Source organism: Perna viridis, chromosome 7 (genome assembly GCF_037379345.1).
Source record: "Perna viridis isolate PV_CMFRI_1.1 ecotype Kerala chromosome 7, ASM3737934v1, whole genome shotgun sequence".
NCBI lineage: Eukaryota > Metazoa > Mollusca > Bivalvia > Mytilida > Mytilidae > Perna > Perna viridis.
Window position 1 is genome coordinate 14,270,885 of NC_142451.1, and position 12,089 is coordinate 14,282,973.

Here is a 12,089-nt window from a genome sequence, read left to right on the forward strand (position 1 = left end):
CATGTTTACCCAGGGTTCTGTTTGAACAGGGTTCCTGTTTACAATGTGTTTAATTCAGACAGGTTACTTGCTTACTTTTGGTTCTGTTTAGACAGGTTACTGCATTTCTAGTTAAATCAGTTCCATTTACACAGGTTCACGGAGCAGTTGTTTCTATATTCCAGTCATCAAACATTTACAATTTAACACATTTTGCCTTGTCATGAAATTTCATTAATTTATTGATTTACTTTGAGGCATTAAGTATAGTTTGATATTGATTGGCAATTTTATATTTAGACTTTATAGAATGCCTTTAAACTTTGAAAAGCAATAATCTTTTGGAAAGGGTTCACCAAGATGTCATACTTCTTTATGTTTATTGTTATTATAGAATGAGATATATACTGCAGAAAGCCAAGGATGAACATCCTAATCAATTGACAAATTGATAATGGTGTCTCAATTGACATTCAATACACTTTTTATGGCCAGCCGGGATCTTGATTTACAGATTAGTCATCTTGCAACTTCCTCCATATATTTGTCATAACTGAAGCCTATAATCATTTGTCTCAGTGACATAATAAAAAATATTGTACAAGTTTTTATATCTTTCATTTAATTTTGAAAAAAAAGAAAGCAAATTCATTACTAAGGTATATCCAACCACCACAAAGTTTTATGTGTTAATAGTAATCATTTTGTATGTCTGTCTGTCTGTCTTTTGTTTGTAGGAAGATAAGGCTTCATATGCAGATGTGTATAAACATAATTATTGTCAGATTTGTGCTAACTGAGATAATTCAGTTTAGATGTTTTATCTTTGAAGGTAAATTGATTTTGATGACATTTTGAGAAGATTTGATATTTTTGTTGATGTTCATGAAGAAAATAATGAGAAGTAATCTAACATTAAATGATGGTACATGTTCCATGTCTTAATGAAGCTTTTGTGTCTCTTTTTGAGATTGTGCACAGTATTTTAAGTTTTGATGAACTCACATATTTTTAATTTGGTTTTCAGTGATGGATGCCATAACTTGCATTTTGTGAATATATCATGGTGTACCAAAATTACTAATGATGGTTTAGAAGCCCTAAGTAAAGGATGTCATAACCTTCATACCTACATAGGCAAAGGTTTGACACAGGTAAGATATCTAATCATATTCTGTCTGCCTACATAGGCAAAGGTTTGACACAGGTAAGATAACTAATCCTATTCTGTCTGCCTACATAGTCAAAGGTTTGACACAGGTAAGATATCTAATCATATTCTGTCTGCCTACATAGGCAAAGGTTTGACACAGGTAAGATAACTAATCATATTCTGTCTGCCTACATAGGCAAAGATTTGACACAGGTAATATATCTAGTCATAACCTTCATACTTACGTAGGCAAAGGTTTGACACAGGTAAGATATCTAATCATATTTTGTCTGCCTACATAGTCAAAGGTTTGACACAGGTAAGATATCTAATCATATTCTGTCTGCCTACATAGGCAAAGGTTTGACACAGGTAAGATATCTAGTCATATTCTGTCTGCCTACATAGGCAAAGGTTTGACACAGGTAAGATATCTAGTCATATTTTGTCTGTCTACATAGACAAAGGTTTGACACAGGTAAGATATCTAGTCATATTCTCTCTGCCTACATTGGCAAAGGTTTGACACAGGTAAGATATCTAATCATATTCTGTCTGCCTACATAGGCAAAGGTTTGACACGGGTAAGATATCTAGTCATATTTTGTCTGCCTACATAAGCAAAGGTTTGACATAGGTAAGATATTTAAATATATTCTGTCTGCCTACATAGGCAAAGGTTTGAACAAGTAAGATATTTAGTCATATTCTGTCTGCCTACATAGGCAAAGGTTTAACACAGGTAAGTAAACTAGTCATATTCTGTCTGCCTACATAGGCAAAGGCTTGATACATTTAATTTAAAGATATCATAATCTACATACTCACATCAGTACTTGACACATTGAAGAGTAATCAGGGGATGCAATATTTGAGTGGTTTTCAAAAGAATATATTCCAAAGATAAAGACTGTACAGGGAAAATAGACACTCAAAACAAAGAACATGAAATAACCATAATAACACATACAAAAAAACAAAATTAAATGAAAGCTGGAGCATGGATCAGGTGCAGCGGTAGGGTTAACATCCTGTTTTTCCTAAAATATAGAAATAAGGGAATTAAGATATTTACATAGTCAAAGGTATTTCATGGGTAAGTTAGAATGGTATAATCTTTCCATATGTATATTTATTGCTTTGACATAGGAAAGGTAGGAATGTTACAACTTTCAGACTTACAGCTCATAGAGTTACTTGATATAGGTTGTGTTATTTTAGGTTCAGGCTATAGAATTGACACTATTTTAGGTTCAGGCTATAGAATTGACACTATTTTAGGTTCAGGCTATAGAACTGACACTATTTTAGGTTCAGGCTATAGAATTGACTTTTTTTTTAGGTTCAAGCTATAGAATTGACATTATTTTCATTTGAAAATAAGCTTAAACTTGACAAAGGAAATTCTTGATTAATCCAAAATTGAATTTTAAATATGTGATAGCTAGAATGTTCAGTTCCTGAAAATATATACATATTCATTGCCTATGTAAAAAGAAATGTTAACATTTGTACAGCTGAATATCATGCTACTGACTTGTACACACCAATACTCTTATAGGTGACTGATGATGGTATTGGTCATATAGCCAGGAACTGTGAAAAGTTAAAGAAGATTAATCTTCATAGTTGTACTGTAAGTAGAACTTTAGTTTTGTTCTGTTTGACGTGTATTTTGTAAAGGACTTTATTTCTTGTTATTGCTGTACATTGGTTCATCTATCCAGGATAACTCATAATCACTTTGCAGATTCAAAATTTTTTTGTTCAATGTATTTCATTCTGGAAGGAAGCTCTTTTTTTTTTTACTGTTTTCTGATTTATTGTTCAGGAGTTATTTGACTTCGAAACAAACAAGAGGAGACAGGAGCATCATGTGCATTACCACAGCATTTTATTTGCCATTAAGATGCAACATTCTTATTAGTGATTTAGGTCCAAAAACTGCTTCAAATGCAGTACTTAAAAAACTTTTGAAGACACACACTTTTCTAAGAGGTCTTCCTTATTTTTTTTATTATTAAAATGATGACACAAGTTACAATAATAATCATTTTTATTTTGTCACTACTGGTTGTTAATTTTTATCTTATCTTTCAGAATATAACAGATGAAGCTGTTCAGGAGATAGGCGAACACTGTCATCAGATATTATTTCTTTGTCTCTCTAATTGTACTCGTCTGACAGATGCCTCACTAGTCTCGCTTGGTCAAGGATGTCATAATCTCACGTAAGTTACCTCTCTTTGTCAGTGACGCTTTAATCTTAAGTAAATTGTCTCTTTTTGTCAAGGATGTCTGTATCTCATATCAGTAGTCTCCCTTTGTGAAAGTTGATCTTCTAGTTGACAAATGTCATAATCTGTAGTATATTGTCCATGAATGCAATAAAAAATGGTGATAGTCTCAAATTGTCTCCCTTTTTGAGGAGTCTTCCGTTGGACAGACTCTTCTCTTTACATTTTTGTCTAAAAATTGCCAAATTTTACACCTTAAGAAATAACCTGCTATGTGGTAATTGAATTTTAAAGTTAAGCCAATTATGTCCACATCAAAACCTGATTGAGCAGAATGTGATGGCAAAAACTGAAAATTATCCTGTGTAATGGCAATAACGCAGGTAGAAGTGAAATTGCCGGCAATTATCAACATGATCAAAAGTTTCCAAAAAAATTAAAAGGAAGGAAAGATTTGTAGAGAAAATGCTAATGATAAATTGATATACTGGTTTGTAACAAAATGGATAATGTTGAACCCTTAGCATTTCAAAAAATGGTTGCTTGAAGTTTCTTTATTGATTGGGAAGTTGTTGGTACAACTCCACTTGTTACATGTTATCACTTAAGTCTGAAAAAATTTTGATTTGTTTACAATGCCATCAATTTCAATGACTTTGATTGGATTTACTTTGAAAGTAAAGAATATTTCTTAGCCTGTATTATTATTAGATTTTGGTACATAGGCTAAATTAAAAAACTTATTAAACTAAGAAAGACAAGATTACTTCATACCACATAAATAAAATTGATCAGGCACTTGAGCTGGCAGTGTGAAAAACATCTATTATTGTTACTGGTACATTCTGTCTTTATTATTGAGACGTATGTTAGAATGTCTCCCAAAACTAAATATTTTTGCCCTGCCTGTCTGTCTGTCAAACTTAAGTAAATGCAACTCCTCAGGAACTACTGTACCAAGTTCATGAAACTTTGTAGGTAGTTATAACAGGATATTTAATTGTGCAAGTTACCAGGAATTCATGGTTCACTAAATTTTGTAAGAGTTATACCCCTTTGAATTTTGGAACATTGGGAGACAAAAACAGGTAAAAACAAACCTACTTTTTTCTCTCTGTAATTACTCATTAGGTAATTATTGATATTTTTCAGGACGTTGGAAGTTGCAGATTGTTCGCATTTTACAGATAATGGGTTCCAGGCATTAGCAAGGGTATAGATAGAATTTACAAACAAGAATTGGTGTACTTTCTAACACAATTAATATAAAACATGACTGATTAAACATTTGAGAGAATATTATCACCTCTATCAGAATTTTGACATGTTATGTCGATATGAGATCAGAAAAAAACCTGATCAAATCACACTCTTTATCACAAAGGAGAAAGGAAGAAAATCTGTGTAATGTAGAACTTAATATACAGAATAATGGGAGTTTTTAAAATCTAGACAGAAATTATGACAGTGAGCTTAACAGGGCAAGCTGTGATATTCTGTCTATGCGTTCAAAACTGATGTTATTCTGTTTATCGATAGTTTCACGGTTGATTTGACATAATGCTGTCATTGGATATTGCTGATATTGTTTAGTATCATGACAGTAACATATTAAGAACAATTGAAAAATGAACTAACAAAGGAAGTATAGTTTTATTTGAAGGTACCATAATTCAGTAATACTTTTTGCCTACAAGTAGATAGAGGTGAGATATTTCATTTTCCCATGTAATGAATTGCAAATATTGCCAAAAAAAAATTTTTTTTGTTTTAACTCTTAGATTTTGTCGTGCCAAAATGTTCAAATATTTTTTTAGTGTAATGAACATATTATTTAAGTTCAAAATTGATTAAGAAATTTCATATACATATGTTAAAATCTGATTATTGCGTTAAATAACAATAACACATTGAAGAAATCTGTATGATGAAAAGCATGATGAATCAGTTGTTCCGAATAACCAAAATATGATCACGTGTGCTCAGAATGTTAGAGGACTCCTGCATGTGATAAATCTTTTACCCTACTCATGGTATTTTGGTTATTCACTCATCCCAATTATTCATTCTATAGATGTCACTTGACTATTATTACATCAACAGTTTTTGATTTGTTTCTGGTTTTTCTACTTCAGAATTGCAGTAATTTGGAAAAGATGGATCTGGAAGAATGTATACAGGTACATTAATCATGACATTTATTTAAAAAAAAATAAATGAGTCCTGTTCTGCATGTAGCCATATAAAATTTTACTGTCATTAAAAAAAAACCCACAGGGTTAGTGCTGTGGTATATTTCAGTTGCAAGATAATTACCAGTACTAACTTTTCAAAATGTAACTGTACATTGTAAGATGCACAATTATGAATTGGAAGGCAGTGGAATTGTTTAAGAACAAGTCCTGTGACTATTTCAATGCCTTTGAAATAATCATGAATTGTCTATGTGCATTTCATAGCCCATCATTTAAAAATTTAAAACCACCAACAGTTAAGTGGTAATTTTTTGTCTTCTATTTTTTTAGCGGCACTCTTGAGAATGAAAAAAATGGGAGAAAAAATGCAATAAGAAATTGATTGAAAGGGAAAGAAAATGAGTGCAAAGAAAAAACAAAAAAACAATGTAACAAAATTAGTTGTACATTAACTTTTTTATTTGTAGTCAGTAACTGTGTAAAAATAGGTCAGTCAATACAAACTTTTCATCCCTCATCAGGACAAAGATCAGACCAGGTTATTACATCACCACGTCTGCAGATAAGGCAGTGTTATGTTTTTTTGCACAATTGAATTTTTGTATAAGTGTTTTGTAGACAAATATTTATTATTCTTGTATTGCTGATTTGTGTATTTTCCATTTCAGATAACAGATACAACACTGAATTATTTAGCTATGTTTTGTCCTAAGATTAGTGCTTTGGTAATATTTACACTTATTTTGACTTATTCTTGATATGACAAGAACACTAAAAATATGAAAAAGATTTATGAACCAATTAAAATTCTTGGAAAGTGTAAAAAAAAAATTAAATAACTGTATATATATCAGTCAGGAAGTGTGTCAGTCGTGTCAGTCGTGTCAGAAGCCCACAAAATTCACTTTAGTTTTCAATTCTGAAACAATTATAGACTACATAAACAGTCTTAGTTGGTTGGCTGTTATTGCACTTTTGAGATAAGAATTATATAGATGTGTATGAAATTGGCTTTTAAGAGTTATCGTTCTTGATTTGGGTGATTAAAGTGGGAGATGAATGTATGTTTTTCCAAGCAACAAAAAATAACAACAAAAAACAGACCTGTATGCAGAAATGACTATAGTTACATACAAATTAACATATGAGGCCACTATTAAAAGAATCTTTGTTTCCCCTTTGTCCGGGTCATGATTTTGAGACAGACCAGGCAGGCAGGTAATTTTTTTTGTTTTTTGTTTTCGTGATTATTTTTGTGCTTTGGCATTTTATCATCCTTCATATTTATTGCTGGAACACAAGGAAAAAATCACCTGAGGTGAAGTGTTTTACTTACTGCCAGAAGTGACTTCCAATAAATTCCTGTATTGGAACCAATGACGGGACACATTTTCCAGAATTTACGAAAGCAAAAAGAAAGAGAAAAAAAGGGATTTTCCAGAAAATAATTTTTTGACCTGGCGGCTTTTTTTTCAGACCCGGGCAGCAAAGGGAAAACAAACTTAAGTTTAATTTTGGCCTGAAGATAAAGATGTAAGACAAAATTTGTGAGTCCTGTTAAAATCCAACTTCATTGTAAGAACAAATCTTTGTGTTTCAGACTGAGAATGGGATTATATAGGTTTAAAGTCCACTGCAAGAAATTTGCTGAAACTTTCAAATACAGCTTCTGTCTAATTCAGGGTTTTGTTAATTTTTTTAAAAAATTTACACTAATTACAAAATAACTGATTTACCTTACTTGTCACCAGTTACACCATATTCATTAACCTAATGCTTATCTTTCACCTAGATCTTGAAACATTATATATGAATACTCATAATCTAAATATTTGATTACTTTTCCTCTCCAGAGTTTATCCCACTGTGAGTTACTAACAGATGAAGGTATCAGACATATAGGAGCTAGTGCCTGTGCTACAGAACACTTAAAAATCTTAGAACTAGATAACTGTCCTCTTATTACGGATGCTTCGTTGGAACATTTAATGGGATGTCAGGGACTTGAGAGGATAGAATTATATGACTGTCAGTTAATCACCAGAGCGGGCATCAGGAGATTAAGAGTAAGTAGTCAGGTAATCATCAAAAATAGAACAGGATATCAAAAATGTAATCAGATTTTGAGATTAAGAGTAAGAAGTTAGATAGGTAATCACCCTAGCTTTGCATCATGGAATTAAGAGTAAGAAGTTAGATAGGTAATCACCCTAGCTTTGCATCATGGAATTAAGAGTAAGAAGTTAGATAGGTAATCACCCTAGCTTGGCATCATGGAATTAAGAGTAAGTGATTAAAAGGGATATATCAGATAATCACCATAGCCGGGGTTGGTAAGTAAAGAATTAAAAGTCCAATGGAAGAAATTAAAAAGAATAGTTAGATAATCATTGGAACTGGGATCAGCAGATATTTGATAAGTAGTCAGAAGTATGTAGTCAATTTATCACTAGAGCAGGAATCTTCATATGTGTATACAGAGGAAGTAGTCAGAAATGAGTAGGTAATCACCCTGACTGGATCATCATATATGGAATCAGTAATCAGAGTAGTCAGCTAATTACAAGAATAGGGATCTTCATACATGTATATAAATGTAGCAGTCACAAAGATTTTAAAATAAAAAAAAGAGTGTTTTAAGATTTGAGATGTTAAATAATTGTATGTTCATTAGTAAATAGATTGTATTATGAAATATCAGTAAAACAAAATCATCATAGAGTATGTAATAAGATTTCCCATGGTTATGTATGAAATCTGTCACAGTATTACTAATAAAATTTGTCTTTACAACAACAGTAAAGACCTGGCAATTTACAAGAAAATTGAATTTCTAATACTTGTAGTTAAAAGTGAGAAATGATGATGTGATCCAGGCCTATGGACAGGAAGATTTTAGGGATTAGGACATGAAAGAAAGTAAATGTGTTAAAAACTTTATAATAAAAAATAAAATTGGCTCAGCACTTTTCAAGTTGGGAACATTTTTTCCAATCACCTTACAAATTTCTGGTTATGGGTCTGTGATCTTAAAACAAGGCAGTTGATTTATGATATTATTGTTGTATATGTATTCATGCTACTCATTTTCTCTCTTTTTCAGACAAGGTTACCAAACATTAAAGTCCATGCATATTTTGCACCAGTAACTCCACCCCCATCTGTTGGCAATGGACGACAACGCTATTGTAAATGCTGTGTAATTCTTTGATCTATATCTTACTTCCTGTTAGTCACATGTTACTATGTTGCTGTGTAGTATTATTACCACATTATTACTCTGTACTGAGACAATGTCATAAAATATTCACAATCTGACACTTACAGTACTACCTAAAAATCTTCGGAAAAAAATCCTTTTATATCTAGGAGAACATTGACTGTCCATGATGGAATCATCCCAATTTTTTACATGGAACTTGGAATATTCTCAGATGAAAAAAAATCTCAAATTAATGACCCCCAGAGTCTGGTGTTCCATGATAGTGGATGAAGTATTGCTGAAGATTTGCATTGGAATACTTTGAATAGTCTCTGATTTTGAATGTTTTATGAAATTGCACCTAAATGAAAACACTGATCATGACTGAACATTTTTTTGTAAAGCTGTATGCATAAGATGATAAATGTTTTGTGTCAATGTGAGCTGTAGATTTTACATTGAGCAGCCATGCATATCATAATACTACATGTATAAGTAAATGATGTACCAGTGGAACTGTCTGTATGGGACCAGAAGAAACATTTGTTCCATTTTTTACTAGTTCAGTTACAATGTATCCAGCCATATCACAGAGGGTGTTTTCCATTATGGGATACATTTCATTTCAATTAGATATTTCTATAAGTGAAAGTGATAGTGTCCCACAATAGAAAGCTCCTGTGTATTTTTTTCTGTTGCAATTTATGTTTTTTAGCCAAATGAAGTGAAAAAAAATCTGACCTGGTCACTACAAAACTGAAAAAAAGACTTAGGTTTGAGAATATTTTCAACTTCCATAATAATTCTAAATAATGTTTGGCATCACAAATAGTATGGAATATTCTCAGATGTGAGTGTTTTTCTAGTTTATTGGAACCAGGACCTTTTCCTGACTAACATTAGATGATTCCAGTCATTATTTTGACATGAGTTTGTGTGTCAAATAAATACCTTTACATAAGAAAAAAGCTTATTTTGAAAAAAAATCTTTCATCAGAACGCAAATAAGCTAATATTTTAAGAAGAGAGTTGCATTAGAAGGGAGGGATCCTGAATGAGGAAATATGATTACTCTTAAGTATGTGATGACAACATTTGACAAGAAACTGAAATAGGTTATATGAGTTTGAATGCTGTACAGTTTAAAGAAAGAGTGAGGTAGAGAAAAGTTGGGAAAGGCCAGAGGTTTTGTGTTTGTAATCTCATGTCATTGATAACCAGAATTAGAATTTCTATTCCAAAACCTTGTAGAAAATATTATAAATTTTCTCTACATTTCTTTTTTTTATTCAACTTCCAATTCAAAATGAATTTGGAGACAATGATTGGGTTATAGAATAGGTGATTTAAATTTACAACAGTATGTATTAGTTTCTGATGCTATATGAATATTGATTACCTTTGTTTTTGCTATTTATACCCCTGCTCTTTAGGAGATGGAGTATTTTGTTTTTGCAATGATTTGCTGAGAACCTTTTTTACTTTTTGATGAACAATACATGTAAAAGCAAGGAAAAAAAACCTACACATTTTTTAAACAATATGGGACAAGATTGTTACTGATGAGATGAATAAATTTATTTTAAAAGAAAAAACAGTTAATAAAGTGAGGTCAGTTCATGCTAGCATAATGTTAGCTTGACCCAGAGTTTATAATGTCTGTGATATGGTTTGCAGTTTTAGTAAACACATGGAAATAAGTCACAAGTTATGGGGATTTTTTTTATAACTGCCTTTAAATTTGTATTTCAGTGATCATTATTGAAGGAAGCAAGTCACTACCATTTTAGATGTGCAATTGATACTTTGTCAGCATTTTATTACATTTTTATCTTTATGTAGAAGAAAAATCATAGCACTTTAGCTGTAACTTTTAATGACATTTTCATCCTTAGAATTTTACTTTTGAAATAGAAAATTGTGCTTTTTGCTAATCATCTTAAATTTCAATGCACAGGCTATCAACATAAAATAGCCAAGTTTCAATGGAATATTGAAGATGAAGTACTTCCCTGATATTTGTGCATTAATTTTGTGTCTTAGAATTATTAGGATGGGTTTCCAATGCTGGAAGCATACTCACAAATACATAAGTGTATTGATATGCTTAAAATCACCCAAGTTTTTAATTGTGCAACATATCTTTGTACCTTACCAAATAATTAAGGTGGTTGTATGTATTTGAGGTTGAAGGTTCTATAAATTGACTCATCTTGTAAAATATAAAATGAAATGATGGTCTTTTTTCTGATTTTGCAGTTAAATATGATTTTTTTTGTATATTTAAAGAAGAGAACTGGTTAAATTGAAGTTTTTTTTTATATTATTTTCTATGAAACTTTTGTCACACTGTCATAAAAAATTGTTTTCACATTTTCATCAATAGTGGTATTTAAAGAGTTTATAGATCATACAAATCTAAATGTATTCTCAAGTGGGTCATCGATGGCTTATGTAAAGTATTTTATGGAATGATGGTCTTTTTTTCTGATTTTGCAGTTTAGTGAGATTTTTTATTCTAAAAGAAGAGAACTGGGTTAAGATATAAATGTTTGTTCGAACAAAGTTATAATTTTCCTGTTGATTTAGTGGTTACATGAAGTACCAGAAAAGAAAATGTATATGGAATTGCTCTGTTACCTTTGTTTATTGTATTTGCAAATTGTCAGTAGCTGTTGATGTGAATATGAAATCTACTAGTAGCATTGTAATATTAACTTTCTAAATTATGACAGAATGAATTGTCCAGTTTTGATCTGCTTTTGTCACAGACATTTTCTCCACATGTTTATGTCTCCCCAGCTGCATATACTTCCATTTCCAGTAAAAATCTAATTTCTCCTTGTCTTCAGTATAAGATGAGATAAGTGTATATTCATGGATAATTATTAGCAATATCTCTATCAAGGTTTCTAGTTGAAACGATATATTTACGATTTAAAGAAAGTCTGGAAAATGAAAAGTTGCTGAATTTAAGACTAACAAAACACTTAATAATTAATTGCAGTTCCAACATGCAAAATTTCATGTAAACAAATTTTCAAAACATTTTTTGATAAGAAATTTGCATAAATTTGAATATGTATATGACTCGTTTTACAGTACGATACAATACTATGAATCAAGATGTCATTATAATATTTACCATTGGTTAATGTTGTATCTGCTATACCTGTTAAACTATGAAGTACTATGAATGTATTTAATTAGAGGATATCAATTATCTTGGATTATGGAAGAAACACAAGTTCGTGGATTTTGAATTTGTGATTTTGAGGTTTTAAGAATATATATCAGTGGGAATTTTCTTTTTGTTTGGAACC

The 12,089-nt window shown here is 31.1% G+C and overlaps 1 protein-coding gene across 1 annotated transcript in view; it reads left to right on the forward strand.

Annotated features, from left to right (window-relative positions):
- The window catches only part of LOC148611429 (F-box/LRR-repeat protein 2-like), a 39,266-nt gene that overhangs the window by 24,488 nt on the left and 2,689 nt on the right, over positions 1-12,089 (forward strand). Inside the window, exons 8-15 of the mRNA XM_088592045.1 lie at positions 1,007-1,133; positions 2,694-2,768; positions 3,233-3,363; positions 4,522-4,582; positions 5,505-5,549; positions 6,233-6,289; positions 7,418-7,630; positions 8,668-12,043. Of these exons, the coding sequence (XP_088448171.1) occupies positions 1,007-1,133; positions 2,694-2,768; positions 3,233-3,363; positions 4,522-4,582; positions 5,505-5,549; positions 6,233-6,289; positions 7,418-7,630; positions 8,668-8,775 (817 nt within the window). The 3' untranslated portion in view covers positions 8,776-12,043. The remainder of the gene's footprint in view (positions 1-1,006; positions 1,134-2,693; positions 2,769-3,232; positions 3,364-4,521; positions 4,583-5,504; positions 5,550-6,232; positions 6,290-7,417; positions 7,631-8,667; positions 12,044-12,089) is intronic.